The following is a 17,437-nucleotide window of genomic DNA, read 5'->3' on the forward strand; positions in this document are numbered from 1 at the left end:
GAAAAAAACCTCCAGTGAACTAGCCCAAGACATTCAGGCTGCGACTGGGACAAATGTTTTCTCATCTTGCGTTCGACGACATTTGCTTAAAGCTGGGTAAGAGGGTGTGTTGCAGTTCGAAAGCCTTTACTACGTCGTGGCAATAAAGAAAAAAGACTTAAATATGCAAAACAGCATAATAATTGGACGCAAGGAATGTTTAACCGTGTACTATACACAGATGAATCAAAATTTGAATTGTATGGTAGAAGAAGACGACAGTATGTAAAGAGAAGGGTAGGAGAGGCTTATCGCCCTGACTGTCTACATCCAACAATCAAGCATGGGGGAGGTTCTGTTTTAGTTTGGGGTTGTATTTCATCATCTGGAGTTGGTGATTTAATCAGAATTGATGGCAAACTGACAGGAGAACAATATAAAGAAATTTTAAGACATCATGCAATACTATCTGGAATGAGACAAACCGGTATTAATTTCATTCTACAGCAAGACAATGATCCCAAAAATTGTTCCCGAATGGCCAAAATATATTTACAGGACATGTGTGAGGAGGCAGTTCTCGAAGTAATGAACTGGCCTCCTCATAGTCCAGATTTGAACATTATTGAACATGTTTGGGATTATGTGGATAAAAAAAAGGCTGAATATAACCCCAAAAATGTCGAAGAATGTTTTTGAATATTAAAAAGAGAGCGGGACAATGTTCCACAAACTTTCATAGCAAATTTATATGAATCAATTCCCAGGAGATTCGCTTCTGTGATCAACGCAAAAGGCGGGCATACGAAGTATTAATTGTTCTTTCTTTTTGTATCATATTTTATCAAATTATTTCTTGATATTTTTGTTTATGATATGTGTCTATAAATCTGATTTTTTCTACTTCATAGGTCCTTCATATTTTTACGATAAAATCAAAAGTAATTATAAACTTATGGTGGGCTAAAACTTATTCACAGTACTGTATATATACATACATATATATATATATAACCAAATCATAAAAATTTATCTTATATATATAAGATAAGTTTGTATGATTCTGTTTGTATAAAACTTTTAATATTTATAATATAAAAATACACTACTTGCCTTTCAGCTTGTTTTCTTTTCCTTGCGTTACCCTTAAGACGGTGGCTTGCTTTTTCTCGAATACCTTTAAAACCTTTCTTAGTTTCAGTCGTTTTTTTCTGTGTAAAAATTAAATAAAACTTGAAGCCCCAACAAAAATTGCGCTAATTTTAATATAAACACTCCTTTTATTGGTTGCTAAAAAATTATAACGTCATTTGATTCGCTGCGGACTTAGCACGTTTTGAAGTTTTAACCCTGTTTGAACCTGTGTTTTGAAAATGTTGTCATATTTTCCCTAAATAGTTTTAGGACCTAGAGTCTTTTATTAGATCTAATATTTAAATAGGTTATAGATTTCAGTATCTAGAATGTAGAAATGTAATTAATTAAATTTTTTTATTTTTGTGACTTAACGCGTTTTGCAGATTGGCTCCTCATATCATTGTGCTTCAAGTCGCGTTTGCGAAAACGGTTTTAAACATTAATGGTTGGGTGTTCGTTAAAAAAGTTAGTCGTTAAAAAAGTTTATTAGCTGTGAAATCTGCGCGTGCGCAAAATAATGATAACTTTTTTAACTCCATAAGGCGTTAAAAAAGTTTTCCTGTTAAAAAAGTATTCCAAATGGTACTCTTTTATTTGCACAAACCTCTATGTCAAACGTAACAAATGTGCAGAATATTTTTGCAATAAGACGCTGAATAAATTTATTGAGTTAAACAAATTTTTTATGATTGGATGTTAGATATTTTTATTATTTTATAATAAAAGTACATGTTTACATTTATACATGTTTACTTTTTATTTTTTTTACTGTTTGTAATTATTATAGCTAAGCGCTCTAGCCATTTCGCCAAAGCTGCTAGCCACTCTACTACGCTGAACAACTTACTACTACTTGATAATAGGCTGAACCTAGCTAACACTAGCTGGCTATTGTATTAACTTACACAGCAAATGTTTAAATAGATAACTTACACAATTTTGTAAGTTTTAAGATAATGATCTTATAAAAGCAGTACATTAATAGCATGGTTTTTACGTTAAAAATATCGTTAAAGTATATTTATCTTGCGCAATTTTTTGTGGCTATGAAAATAGCCGATTTTTGGTTTATTAGAGAATAAAGTATAATGCAAGTAATGTACTTTTGAAGTACTTTTTTAAAAAATTCAACAGTTTTGTTTGCTTAAAGAAGAATTTTTGAAATTTAGCTCAAAAGCGTTTTATCAAATATAAAATTTAAAAATTATAAAACTCAAACCGTTTTGTTAATAAAAAAAAACCAACCCACAATTCGATAATAATTATTCACCAATATTTTTACATTCTCACATTCTACATTCAACCTTTAAAAATCTTCAAAAAATTTCGCTATAACACTTTAAAATAGTAATGCTAGTGCTGATGGAAGCCAGCTCTGTTTATTGCCCAATGTGACGGTAATTAATTTTCGGTAAAAATCAAAGCGTTTTGAAAAGGATTTTTAACAAATGGCTAAAATGAGGGTTTTTAGAGGGATTTTTTAAAACTTTGACTTCAAATTAGAGAGCACTTTTCATTGATTTTCAGGTCTATGTTTTTATATCTTTCTGAATCAGCATAAAATTCTCTATCATAATCAATCATAAAAATAATGGGGGAGGGGGAGAAACTGCATTAGCGCCAAATAACAATATATAAACAAAAAGTTACTATGAAAACTTCATTTGTTAAAATTAATATTAAAACTATAATCTTTCATAAACTTTAAAACAAAAAAAATTTTATAGAAATAATATATGTAACAAAATAGTAGTTCTATAGCTTTCTTCATGACATTTGACTATATTGAGCATGTGAGTCTCCATTCCATCCTAAATGTGTTTATAATTCAAATCATTTATGTATTATTCTATTTCAGTAATTTCAAACTAACTTGCGTATACAGTCTTTTTTTTTTAAGTGTAATGGCCATGTTTCCACACTTGCGGTTTAGAAGAGTTTCCATAATGCATTTTCTAAGTTAAATGGCATTTTGGCAATAGCAGAATGACCTGAACTGACTCATTATTACATTAACATTACATACTACATTGAAAAAAACATAATATAAACTACCTTATACTTATCCCATAGCACAGTGACAGGTATCATCACAAAGAAAAGAAGAACATATTTTAACCTCATTTAGCATGGTTGTATAAGGAAACATCTCGAGTCTGCCTCTCTCAATACATGTTAGAAAATGTTGCCTCATGCTGTTTTTTTCCCAGAGAATTACACTTAAATCAATTCCATAACATAGAGCTGTAGCATTTGCAATAGAATAAAGACCACAGTTATTTCCATTATCTTGTGTCTGGCAATTCATAACTTCAAATGTTATTGATTTTACAATCTCATAAATTAATAACGATTGAGCAACGCGATGCACAAGTAATGGAACTTCATTTGAACTGGTAAAGAGAGAATACCAATATTGAACTGAGTTTAAACCTGTATCAGATGATAAATTACTTATAAGTATCCAATGTGAATTTCTGACTTTGAGTATTTGAATAAACTTTCCTTGAATGTAATCACCTGAATTATTTTTATTAAAAATACATGAACTTTGAAATCCGAAAATATGAGGAAACTGAAATGAAATGAAGCTTTGGGCTATATCTATCAAAGTATAATTTAACCAGTCACATGGACTTTTTAAAATATTGAAGCTTGATTTAATAGACTGTGTTGATAAGTTTAAAAAAAAATTATTGTCAACATATATTTTTAGGATATACATGATTCGATAAAGAGTTTTTCACTTTAGTCAATTTAATTTTTTTATCTTTGACATAACATTTTAAGTCTTGTACAAGTCTGTTGTTTGATTTTCTTGATTTTCCTAAGTTCTTTTCATTTATAGCCATTTTAATATTAATTGAAAGATAATAATCGTGTTCTTTTAATGTCATTGCTGATGATAAAATTTGCTTTTTTTCTAAATAAGGCTTCATGTTACATAAAGCAACAGCTTACCTTCAAACTTTGCCATTACGAGTTGCCATTACAACAGCACCATTTTGTTTAAAACCAGTGATTTTAGCAGGTCCACTCCAATGATGCTCCATTTGGCTCCCTTTACGACCAATTCTTCGGTACTTTTTTAATAAAACTTTGTCACCTATTATAAATGAAAATGACTTAAATCCTTTTAGCTGTTTAGAGGCATAATATTTTTGCATTTTGTATTCACAGTGTTGACTTAATTGCATAAATCAATTCTTTCTTAAATTTGATCTTCAGTTGCATTAACTACAATCAATCATCAATAATCTTTGAATTAGGTGGATTCATTGATAAGGTTGAAAATTGTGCTTCTCTACCAAACATTAGGAAAAATGGTGTGAACTTAGTTGATTAGTCACACATGTGCGAAGACCAAATAATACTGGTTCTAACAAATCATCCCAGTTATCCTTGGCTTCCTTACATAATTTTGAAAGGGCTCTCTTAACAGTCTGATAAGTTCTTTCTTCTTGCCCATTGGTTTGTGGGTGGTAAGCAGAGGTTATTATGTGTTTGACATTAAATGAAGAAAACAAAAGCTCATTTACACAGTTTACAAACTCCCTGCCTTGATCCAAAAGAATGATAAGGCACTTGGAAACATAGAACGCAGACTTTTAAGGAATAGGGAAAGCTTCAACTTATTTACTCCAAAGATCCATTACTGTTAAAATATATTTTTGGTGTTGTGCTGTAACAGGTAGTGTGCCAATTAGGTCAATGCCCGAAAACTCCCATAGCCCATTTAGCTTAATAGATTTTAATTCAGGAACAACCGTTTTTATTTTTTCCATTCGTTCCATTTGTCACATTACATTATTCATTAGGCAATATTAACCATACCTAGAAGTTTAACAAAAATGTAAATTACTCTGTAGTAGAGCTGTCCGAGATTAGGCTTTTTTTATCTTCGATCGAGTTCGATTGACATAAAAAATTTGATCGAGTTCGAGTTCGAGATTATTAAACAATCTAGTAAAAGTGTACATTCAATTCATTTAAAAATGTTATCATCAACAAACCATATGCTAAAGGTCTACAAATTTTTATGAAGAAAGGTAAGTTCTTCTACATGCTCTGATAAAAGACTGCCGCGTTTAATAAAAGCGATGTTCCCAGATGTTGAGTTCAGACGCTCTGAATTAACACTGGTCGCTGGGATTGCGCAGGAAGTGATTGAGCAAGCTTAGCGAGACAAGAAAATTGACTTTTATTTTGCCTCCACCATGTCAGTGGAAAACCATTGCGCCCAATTGCCGTGTCTTTCAAGTATGTCTTCACATCATCATCGAGCGCGCTCGTACTTGACACATCAGCAACATTGTTGTTGGTTGCAGTTGCAGCATCAGCAACATTGGAATTCCGACTATTACATTGACTCATGTAATAGTGGGAATTCCAACGCATTGATACGCTCATTATGAGCCCACGTTTATCTCTTTTTAATTGCCTTTGTTGTGCATACAGCAATTGAGTACTGTGGTAGTGCGAGACGATTTTTTTACTTTTCGCTTTCATACTAATCATGCCTTCAATTTCGGATACTGGTAAGCCCATAACGTTTTGGCACATGTTCGTGGTTGCTCTTATATTACTACCATTGTCTCAAAGAACGTAAATTGTTACAGCTCTTGGTAGCGACCAATCTTCAATTGACTCCTTAAGAGATTCTAATATTGCTTCGCCCGAATGTGACACAAGTGGTTTATTCTCCAGTATATGATCGCATTTGAAAATCAGCTGTTAAATATATCAAACAAAATGATATATAGGAATCCAGTGCGCGAGAAGAACATATGTCTGTGGAAAAGCAATAGGATGGCATGCCAACAAACTCAGTAGTAATGCGATCAATCATTTCTCGTTTCAAATTTTTATACATAGTAGGCACAATACTGAGAGAAAAAGTGGTCCTGCTCGGAATATGATACTGAGGAACAACCAATTTCAGAAGTGCCTGAAAACCTTGTCCTTCTATGAAATCGTACGGCAGGTAATCGGAAGCCAGCATGCGCTCAATGGCTCGTGTTATTTCTTTAGCTTTTTCGTGATCAGACGTCTATGCTGTTTTCTTAGCCCACAGATCTGTGACACTAACTGAAAGTTGTTTTCCAGCTTAATTTTCTTCCTTTTTCACACTTTCTGCTTCTTGTGCCTTTTTATCACACTCTGCTGAGTCCTTCTTATGATAACTTCTCAGGTGAGTAAATAAGCCAGTTGTAGATAAAGTAGGACAAGATATTTTTTGACTGTATTTTCCAATTTTACAAAAACCAAAAGTAGTATCGTTAATTTGACGCCTATCAAAATAATTCCATATAACGCTCCTTAGTCTCTCGTCCTCCATTTTGAAGCGTTTTAATACTATTTTACAGCAACTTTTTAAATATCAAACTTTAGATCGAAAATTCGAATTATATTCGATTAACTAAACACATTCGATTCGAGTTCGATTATTGAATAAACTCGAACTCGAAACTTCGAGTTCGAGTTTATTCGAGTTCGCACACCTCTACTCTATAGTAATATCATGATTAACTGACCCTATGTAGTATTTTTTTATTTAGAATTTACTTTACAAACTTTAACAGTATTTTGTTTTTAAAATCTATGTTTAAGTAAAGAAAAAAAAACCTAGCCAGTAAAAAGAACTTCTTAGTTTAGTTCTAGCACTGTTGAAACCAACATGTGCCCGGTGATCAAAATTATGGACATCTCTAAAAGCCAACTTTTTGTCATGATTAGTTGAAAGAACTAGTAATTTCTTTCTTGACTTTATATAGCACAATTTACCATCTAAAATATATGCATATAAAAAATTAATCTAAAATAATTTTATTATATTAATTAATATACATATTATTAGGTTTATTTCGATGTTATTTATAAATGAACACATACCACGAAGTTCAAATTTTTTAGCATATTTCAAGAAAGCAATTTAGTAATGCCTTCAGAAAGAATATCATAAACTGAGTAAGCATGGACAGCCATTTTTAATATAAACTAATATTTCATATATAACATACCCTAATGAAACGATGCAACTTTTTTAACGTCTACAGGGTGCGGCAGCGAATCGCGAACTTTTTAGAACATTTTTCAAAATGAATTTTTAAAGCACTAAAAATCATATTCATGTAATATTAATAAAAGAAAAGTTGAAATAAAAACTTTTCTCACCTTAACATTCAATTAGGTCTCCTTTTTTTGATTACTGCCTCAACCTAGGGCGGAAGGACTGGCAGGTGCTTATTATACTGCCCCTTGACATTGATTTTCTCACACGGGTAATTGATGACTTTAGTGACTTGACACTTAAGTGCACCTTTTTGCAAGCCTTACTCTCAACTATGCTCCACACACTATAGTCAAGGGGATTTAGGTCAGGCCTGGATGGTGGCCAAAAGTGTTTGGGCCAAAAATTAGCCATATTTTCCTGAAGATATTATTGAGTTTTTCTGAACCCATGACAAGGTGCATTTTCCTGTTGAAAGATGTAATTGTTCTCTGGCAATGACTTCTTCAGCCATGGTACCACATAACGTTTTTGTAAGCTGATATACACATCAGAGGTAACTTTTCCTTTCTCTTTGATGCAGATTGGTGGACATTTCTCTCCATTAGAACAATGATTCCTAGCATCATGATGGATTGAGGGTGCTTGGTGTGACACACAGGTAGTGCATTGTCACCTTTCTGCACAATGAATCTGTCATTACACCTATCTATCACAAAATTAACACTAAGAAGTTTTTTATCTAAGAAAACTTTAACTGTTGACAAAGCATGGCTTTTTAGCTGATTCAGAAACTTCTTTGATTGCTCCAATCGTAATGTTTTTAGTCTTTCTGTCAAAAGTTGACATGAAGGTCGGGCCATACTGACTTTTCCAAGTGTTTTTAGAGTTCTTCTGACTGTCCTCTCATCAATATTGAACAATTTTGCGGTCTTTCTGATGGATAAAGTAGGATTATTTTCAACATGCTTTTTAAGCTTTTCTGTAAATTTTTTATCAACTTTTTTGTTCACTGGAGATGGTATTTTGGCTCTCTCAGCACTGTCACGTTTTTTCACTTTGAAAATTTGTTTTTTCACTTTGAAAACTTTTGAAAATGCAGTTTTAGACACTCCAGAAGCGCGAATCACTTCACGTGCAGGCAAACCCGCGTGAATAAAATTTAAAGCTTCGGTTCTTTTGGCTTCCATTGTAAAACTTTTAACTAAAATGTTTTTTATTCATAATTTTATTAAAATCTAAGACTGTCATTGAACATTAATCAACAAAAACAAATTGCGGAAGTATTTTATTTACATCACAAAACATAGCCAAAAATTGGTTCGCGAATCGCTGCCGCACCCTGTAATTTTATTCCCTAACGAACGCTTTTTAACCATATTGCACATGCACAGAACTATTTGTCAAATTTTTTTAACAATTAACTTTTTTAACGCAACAGGGACTAATTCATTTTTCATGTCATTAAACAAGAGTGTCCACCAGGTGTTTTTGGTTGACTTGTTCTTTTCTTCGTTCGAATGTAGTATGTTTGAGTCGGGTAAAACTTAAAGATGATATTTATAATATTCTCATTTTCCTTCCTCACAATGGGCATGAAAAATCTCAAGAATCTTAATTTACCTTCGATTGAATTGAAAAGTAAGATGCAACATTTTAACATCTAACCAAAAGATAGCAAATTAAAACAGAAACTTAGCTCTGAAATCTAGTAGCTTTTCCTTCAAAATATATTTTAAACACTACTTAATACTAATCAATAACTTGAAATTAATAAAACGTAAATTAAATAATATATAGGATCAAAACAAACATTAAAAGACATCCAGCAATTTTTAAGCTAGAACAAAGCGAATCTATTAGTTACTTAGTCATGAATATCACTAAAATGACTGCAGCAATAAGACTCGGATCATCTTTCAGCACTTTTGAGTTCATCTTGCTTTGTTTAACTAAAATAGAAACGAATACAAATACTAAGTAAATTAATGCTCTGAGAAAATGGTTAACTGATGTTGACCTGCTGAAGTTGATTTTATAAAATTACAGAAAAAAATTGTGTTCGTAAAATCGCAGCTAAAAACAAGCACTAAGAGCTATTACAACCGTAACAACACTTTAAGTTCAACATTAGTCGTGGACATTATATCGCTGCATTCACCTCGGTTTTATGTTTATTAAGTATTAGTTACGAAAAATATTCAATTTTGAACATTAGTATAGTCGACTTTTTAAAAGTCCACAATTAGTATAGTCGACTTTTTAAGTGTCCACAATTTGTGTTGAAACACCAAGAACGTTATATTTACAAATGAAAAGTATTATATTAAAAAACTTCTTCAAATAATTTAAGGGTATAATGTAAATATGAGATATAGGATATGAGAGGTTCAAAAAATAACGAAAAATTTTTTGGTTTAATGAAAGAACCAAAGTTTAAGCATTTAGTTGTGTTGAAGCATGTAGTTGTGTTAAATGCTTACCTTTTAAAAAATTAATTCGCTTTTTTTTCATTTCTAGGCACATCATTTATTCTGCTATTGAATTGATTATCATGGAACTTGTGCCAGAGCTGCGTCATAATTTTTTGGATAATGTGTCTACTGCCTCAGCAGTGACATTAAAATGACAGTTTTTTTTAAATATTTTTTTTTTTTTTGAAATGCTCAAACTTTGGTTCTTTCATTAAACCAAAAAATTTTTTCTTATTTTTTGAACCTCTCATATCCTATATCTCATATTTACCTTATATCCTTAAATTATTTGAAGAAGTTTTTTAATATAATACTTTTCATTTGTAAATATAACGTTCTTGGTGCTTCAACACAACCGCCCTCCCAAAATATTCATAAATATTTAGGCCTTCAAAACCTGACAGAAAAGCTATTTTATATAGTAAGATAAGAGAAACTGATTAAACCATATAAATTTAATGTGGAGGATTTAATACTATATTTTATATTAAGGCTGTTGAGGTAAAGCACACCCAGTAGAGCTAAGTTGCTCAGTAGATACTGACTTGCATGTTTTAATCATATTTTACTCACTATTATTAATTTGATTAGTTTTTTTGAGGTCACGAATTTCAAATTTTTGCTTAGAAAAAACGTAATTCAATCTGTGTTTCAGCTTATTTTTTATTTCATATTGAGTTTTGTTTCGATTCTAACAGTTCTATTCTGTATTTTTATCGACTTGTTGAACTTAGTTATTCCCTTTAAAATCGACGCTTCGAGTCTCAACTCAAACTCGACTATATATATCATGCAGCTTCCAGCCCTGAAAATATAACAAGAATTCAAAAGGATGAGTTTTTAATATAAGAGTTTTAATGCTTCAGTTTTCTTTGAAAGTTACTTTAAAAAATCTTTTTTTATATTTAAGATATTAGGGGTGTAAGGGAAAATAGAATGTCATTTTTCTAGAAATTTCAAAAAGAATATTTGGCGACTTTTTGTTATTTTTTGGTTAAATAGATTGTTACTCGATGTTGGGTTTTTCATAAGAAATTTTAGGGGTGCGGCTGTAAAGAGCTAAAAGTATCTTTGATATTTCTTAATCTTTTTTAGCAGCAGCGTTACAATCCCTGTTTGAGAATATATTTAATCACTCATTTCAACGAATTATTTTGGATTTTACACTTTGCAGTTAATACATCAGCTTATATCCAATTTATACCATACGCAGACAGCAATATCTAAAAATCTAAGAAAATTGAAGTTCGACTATTATATTTATTACATTACCCTTAAAATAAAAAAGAAATATATTTTTGTAATCAGGATGCAAAATATTGTCGAAAGAGTTGTTATGGCTCTCTTGGGATTGTAATATGCAATAAATAGGAAATGTTTAAAATATCTTATGTTTAATGATAAAATCAAAGAAGTTACGTAGCGCATTGAACAAACAGCTTTTTTTTGTTTGTTTGTTTTTTATTTTAGTTTCTTTACTTATTCAACATGTGGTTTCCTTTAGTCAGAATGACTACTTTTCTTATGATATAAATCTAAATTTAAAAATCAAAAGCCTCACTTCGAAGTTTTACTTGTAAATAAATAATTTTACCTGCATTCTGTGCATTTTGACTTTTTGGTTAACAGAAGCAAACTCTTCTGTTAGCCAAAAAAGGTCTCTCTTTAGATGGAGATATAAGAATTGAGTTTTAAATTTTTTATCATAAAGCAAATGTTTCTCAATTTTAACGAAATTGAAAACAAGTTTTTGAAAGATCCGATTAAAAAAATGTATAAAAACTTCAATCACGGTTTTACTTATAAGAATTGTCATGAGATGCTCTAAATATTTTCAGGAGAACTAAGAGTATTAAGAATATAGAGATTCTCTAGAGGACTGAGAATATTTAGAGGGTATCACGACAAATAGCACGAAGAGAACGATTGCAAACTAAAGTTCCACATTCGAGTTTCTTATTACAACAAAACCCTCCCTCAGGTTGAGATTTCAAACAACTCTGTGAGCGAACAAAGGTTTTTGAAACAAGAGCATCGCCGCAGGAGTTTAGTTTTTAATGACTTTTAATACTTTTGGCCAAGCTTTTGATTGGCTGATTTGTTATTCATATTTCTATTGGTTGGAGCGCAACCAAAATTTAAAAACGGCGTACGCCATATTTCAATAAATATTTTAATTTTGTATTTCGTAAATTATTTATTTGTTTAATAACTATTTAATAAATAAGAAATATTTTTTAAATTGATTTGTGATCATTTGTTATATTTAATAATTGTTGTTGCAAATAAATAAGCATTAATAATAGTATTAATATGTTATTGTTCTTATTATTAATTATTACATATATTTTATATCATATATATGTATTAATAATATTATTTTTTTTCTATTCTTCTTCAGATGATGAATACAAGATGTTCATGGAATGCTTCTTTGAAAAGCAGGCGTCGATTACCGAGGACTTGAAAAGATCTATCGATAAACGATGGTGGTCGATTGTTATACGTGGAAAAACTGCTCATGAAGTTTCACATGAGAAATATTTCATGGAGAAATTTTTTGGCGCAGGATGCAAGTTGAATGAATTACGTGTTTTTAATAAGATTTTATCTGAGGATGAGAAAAAACTTTTCATTTTATGTTCGACCAACGTTAGTCGTGTCTGGTTACAATATCCAGTGAAGATCGATGGATGGGCATCGACACATAAGATTGAATGGTTGTGTTTACTCGTTAGTAATAATTTCGTATCAAAGAACGAGTTCGAAGATTTCGTCCTTCCGTTGATTCAACTCGCTGAAGAATTATATCTTAACCTTCACGACGACACGAACTATATCGGCGCCATTTGTGAATGGCTTCGTGGTTCTTACTTTAAGAAGTTGAGGATCGGGTATCGTGGAAAAGATTTTGATAACATCGAAGAGTTCAGAGTAAGAAATACGTAAAATATTTTATATGTTAGATAAAAAATAAATACTAATGTAAATAATTAAAAACATATGTAAAACAGTGGGATGCATAAATATAAGGTCAGTTGATTTTTAAAATGATTTTTTTTTGTGTTTTTTTTTTTTTTAATTTAAAGCAAAAAAAAGTCTATCAACAGTGGTATTATAAACAAGATAAGAAAAAAATTATTTTAAAAAAAAAAATTTAAGATTTTTATGAGAAATATATAAAAAAAAACAGAGCAAAAATATAGTCATGGTGTATTTTAGTATTTTGTGTGCGCACCACGAACTTTCACACATGCACGAACACTTCTAGGCATAGATTCAACTAATCGGATGCATAATTCTCTTGGAAATTCTTTCCAAGGCCTGCGGTAATTGCGCAACACTGGCTATGCTCTCTTTGACCAATCTCTTGTCTATCCAAGCCTAAATGTTCTCGATGGGATTGAGATCTGGAGAACGAGCTGGCTAAGGAATGACCGTAATGTTTTTCCGATCAAGCCACTCTTAAGCCGAGATTTCAGTATAAGCCATTGCGGCATTGTGCTGAAAAAAACTATCGTTGTCGTCTTCCGTAAAAAGCTCAGTTGGCAAAAGTTTACTTTCGAGGGTCTCTTTGTAGTTGTATCGGTTGATTCTGCCGTTATAAATGTTGTATGACCCTTTTCCTTTATGAGAGAAGCATTCCCATATTTCAATTGATCCTTTTTCGCCTTATATCCTCGGTACATAAAAACTCTCTTTGAACTTTTCACCAGGCCTCTTGATGATTAACCTTGACTTGCAATTTATTACCTTAAAATTGGAATCGTCGCTGAAAACGACTTTGGCCCAGTCTTCTACAGACCAGTGAAGTCTTTCTCTACACCACTTTAATCTTTTTAGGCGATCTGAGACACGCAAAAGTAGTTTTCTAGCAGCGAAATAGCAATCTAAGCCTTTCTTATTTAGGCATCTTTGTTCAGTCCATCTACTAACACTAACGTTACCAGGCGTATTTGTAAACCCTTCAGCAAGTTCGCGGTAAAAAATTTTAGGGTTTTTTCTAACCTTTCGGTAGAGATAACTTTGGTCTCTTGAAGTTAGCTTTAAAGGCTAACCAAGCGTTGGTAAATCTTTGACATCATTATGTAGCTCGTGGGTTTTCAATGTTTTTTGCACACATTTAAGCGAAACATTACACATTTGAGCTATTTCTCGTTGTCTTTTGTTTTATCTTTTAGAAGACCTACTATTTGCCATCGAACGTTGTCTGAAAGAGGTTTTCTGCCCATTTTTGTCTTTTTACTTTACCAAATAATTACCAATGCGAATAACTTTGGTTTTTATAGTAAAAATGATAACTTAATTTTCGCTAGAACGCTTACATAGTTCGAAAGAAATCAACCACCCACTGTACAAGAAAGTTTTTGTAATATCGAAGAGTTGAAAAAGTTGAAGTGATACGAAATGCTTTTGATTGTTAAAATATTTTTTACATATTAAATAAATATTTAAAATGTATAAATAATGCAAGAATTATTTATGGAATAAAGTATTAAGTAATTTTAAAAGAAAAAAACAATTTTCTTTTAAAACATAAAACGTGGAAAAAAATGAAACGATTTTCGTTTTTATTTGGATTTTTTGTTGCGAATATTTGTTGTTTGTTAAAACTTAAAGAGGTTTTTTTTTAAATACTGCAAAAATCACGGAAATATAATGAAATGATATTAATATAATCTAATGATAATTATTTCATGTATTAATATAATGTAATGATAATGGAAATATAAACTAATTAGGTTGCGTTTTTGTTGTTGTCAATGGAAACAGTTAGGAAAAAAATATTCGAGTTTTTAAGATGAGATTCGATTATTTTTTAGAAAGTTATTTTTGATGTTGATAAAAAAAAAAAAATTGGAAAATCAAAAAACAAAATTCTAGCGAATTTTTTAAAAGCTTTGAACGGTAGACATTTTTTTTTCCCGAAGAAAGAAGGCAGATTAGAAAACTTTTTTTTTGTAAATAAAGTAGTTTAGTTTTATTAAGTGTAGGGTAAGGTTGCTAATATTGTATCGATGCCTATATGTTGTACTTTTAACATAACTCGTTATTTTTATAACCCACAAGAAATTTTTTAATTTATTTTTTATCTTTGCTGAATGAAATTAAGGAGTCAACTTTTTTTTTTCTTATCCGATTGCATTAAAGCCAGAGTAAGCTCTTGTTGGTTTGTTATTGGAGAATTCTTATTTTAGGGATTTATGGCTAAGCGTATTTCACTAAAGAAAGTAGAAGATACGATTTGTTCAGTGTATTTATGTCAAAGCATAATTTATCTAAATTCAAAATAAATACCTAGAATTTAAAATATCTAATTTTTAGTTGTCAAATTTTCTAATTAACCGATTGCCAGATTAGTTGCGTAAATTGTACCTCAAGTCAGATCCTAAATTGTACCGACGCATTTTGACCGCTAAAAAACGCGTGTAAAGTTTAACAAATTCCCTTTAAAAAAAAAAAATTGAAATGTCAAAACAGAGATATGGATCATGGAGAGAAGAGGATATGGAAAAAGCTATTTTTCCTTATCGTAATAGTGATATCGAATTAAATGCCGTTTGTTTAAAATACGGAATTCCTAAACCAACCTTTAAAAGGCATGTGGAGCATAAAAATGTATTTGCAAATGACTCAACTAAGCATTTTGGTAAGTGTAGTAATTTACCTCCTGAAATTGAGAAAGAGTTAGTTGAATGTTTGGAATTAATACTAAAGACCTAAGACGATTGGCATTTGAAATTGCTGAGAAAAATGAAATACCTCATCAGTTCAACAAAAATTTGGGCATGGCTGGAAAGAAGTGGTATTTCCAATGAAACGTCACCCCTGCCTCAGTTTGAGGTTACTTGAACCAACATCTATGGCAAGAGCCACCGGTTTCTGTAGAAAAAAGGTTGAATTATTTTTCAATAAACTTACAGAACTTGTTAATAACTACAATATTACTGCTGATTTGATCTACAATATAGATGAAACAGAAATAAGTACAGTTCAGAAACTAATGAAAGTTTTAGCTCTGAAAGGGAAACACAGGTAGGAGGTATAATATTGCATGAATGCTGCTGGATCTTTTGTACCTCCTATGCTTATTTTTAAACGCAAGAGATTCAAAAATGAGCTCAAAGACGGAGCACCACCATTGACAATTTTTGGATGTTCTGATAGTGGTTGGATAACCGCAGATTTGTTTACTTTGTGGATTAGGAATTTTATAAACTATCTTTGTCTTAAACTTTTAACAGAACATCCAGAACAAAAGAAAGTACTTCTTATCCTTGATGGTCATTGAACACATATAAAAAATCTAGAAGCATTAGTTTTAGCTCGAGATCATGGAATAGTAAAGTTATCTTTGCCATCACATACTACTCATAGGCTACAACCTTTAGATAGATCATTTTTCAAAGCTTTGAATTCTAAATATAAGATTGCCTGTGATAAATGGATGCGAAGCCATCCAGGCAGATGTATTACACAGTTTCAAGTGTCTCAACTTTTTGGAGAGGCTTATGCAAAGGTTGTTGGTATGGAAATAGCTATTAATGGATTCAGAGACACTGGGATATGGCCAGTAGACAACTCAGTGTTTCAGGAAGAAGACTTTGCACCTTCCAAATTACTCATAGGAGAGTTAAGTTCAAATAAGTAACAATTAAAAACTTTCCAAATAGTAAGTAGTTATTTTCTAGCTTTATATACAAATTGTTTTAATTAAAATTATCCAGTTGTTTGTTATTCAAATTAAACAATTTTTACCTTTTTTTTGTTAACATATTTTTTTAATTTAGAGATTCCAATTTAAGAAATATCCATACTTCCAATACGAACTTCACTACTTAAACAAAAAAAGAAAAATTCTAGTACTACTCTTGTACTGACAAGTAGTCCTTATTAAGATACACTCTCTAGCTCAGTTTTACCAATATAAACTAATAAGATAGAACAGGGCAGGAATGGTGTAAAAAGGTTTAAGCATGCAAATACATCTCTTCATAGTGAAAGCTGGTTTTGTTACCTTTTTGAAGAAAATATAGAAAAGAATATGATAAAATGTATTGCTTGTCAAGGCTGGCGTCATGTTGACTGTGCAGGTGTTAATCAAAAACAGAAATAATATATCTGCAACTTTTGCCAAAAATAAAATTTTTATATATTTTGTTTACATTATTTAGTATAATTGTTTTTAAAACAGATACAGTGTATATTGTTTTACATTATTTAGCATAACTTTCTTTAATACCTGTGTAGAAACTATGTAAATAAGACTGGGACTTAATAAGAATGGAGGAGCGTGTGAGCACATTTTATAATTTGGAGTGCTTTTTCTTTTGGTGAGCTTTTAATTTGGGGTTCGAAGTTTAATAATGGCGTAACGTTGTTGTTGTTTTATTTCTTCTAAGAAAGTATATTAAAGTTTACACTTGTTCCTTATTGATATAATTAACATTTATTAAAATCCATAAATGTGGATTTTAAAACCTGTCTTCCTCTTCTATTTTAATCCTTGAGAACCCATTATTAGACATATAATTTAAATAAAAATTGTATCATGTGTGGTAATACCTGTTTTCGGCATTTTCCAGAAGAAAAAAAAAATTCAATTTGCATATAGTTTGTTAAATAAAAAACTTCATTTGGACTTGTTAAAGTGTATGAAAAACTTGGAATACAGACCGGTGTCTGTTTTAATATTATATCTGAAAAAATGAACTGACGCAGCATGGTTGTTTTTAAAACAGATTACTACTATAAAAGGGGAGTTCTGGCTCATTTTCATTTTTGATCTCCGTTATGATATTTTTGCATAATGGAGGGTTGAAAATTTTCTGAGAGA

At 31.0% G+C, this 17,437-nt stretch overlaps 1 protein-coding gene and 2 pseudogenes across 2 annotated transcripts in view; 2 read left to right on the forward strand and 1 right to left on the reverse strand.

The window, feature by feature from the left end:
- The window catches only part of LOC149894067 (NACHT, LRR and PYD domains-containing protein 14-like), a 55,760-nt gene extending 43,144 nt beyond the window's left edge, over positions 1 to 12,616 (forward strand). For both annotated transcript variants that reach the window (XM_090070845.1, XM_090070852.1), the window contains one exon: positions 12,002 to 12,616. In XM_090070845.1, coding sequence (XP_089926971.1) covers positions 12,002 to 12,549 — 548 coding nt within the window. In that variant the 3' untranslated portion in view covers positions 12,550 to 12,616. The remainder of the gene's footprint in view (positions 1 to 12,001) is intronic.
- LOC149894068 (uncharacterized) lies at positions 3,179 to 4,169 on the reverse strand (annotated as a pseudogene).
- Positions 12,617 to 15,069: 2,453 nt separating the features above from the next.
- On the forward strand, positions 15,070 to 16,531 carry LOC145189309 (uncharacterized; annotated as a pseudogene).
- Positions 16,532 to 17,437: the final 906 nt, after the last annotated feature.

This window comes from Hydra viridissima, unplaced genomic scaffold (genome assembly GCF_058129835.1).
Source record: "Hydra viridissima isolate aposymbiotic clone 2 unplaced genomic scaffold, HvirCarnegie_v1 scaffold_1, whole genome shotgun sequence".
Lineage (NCBI taxonomy): Eukaryota > Metazoa > Cnidaria > Hydrozoa > Anthoathecata > Hydridae > Hydra > Hydra viridissima.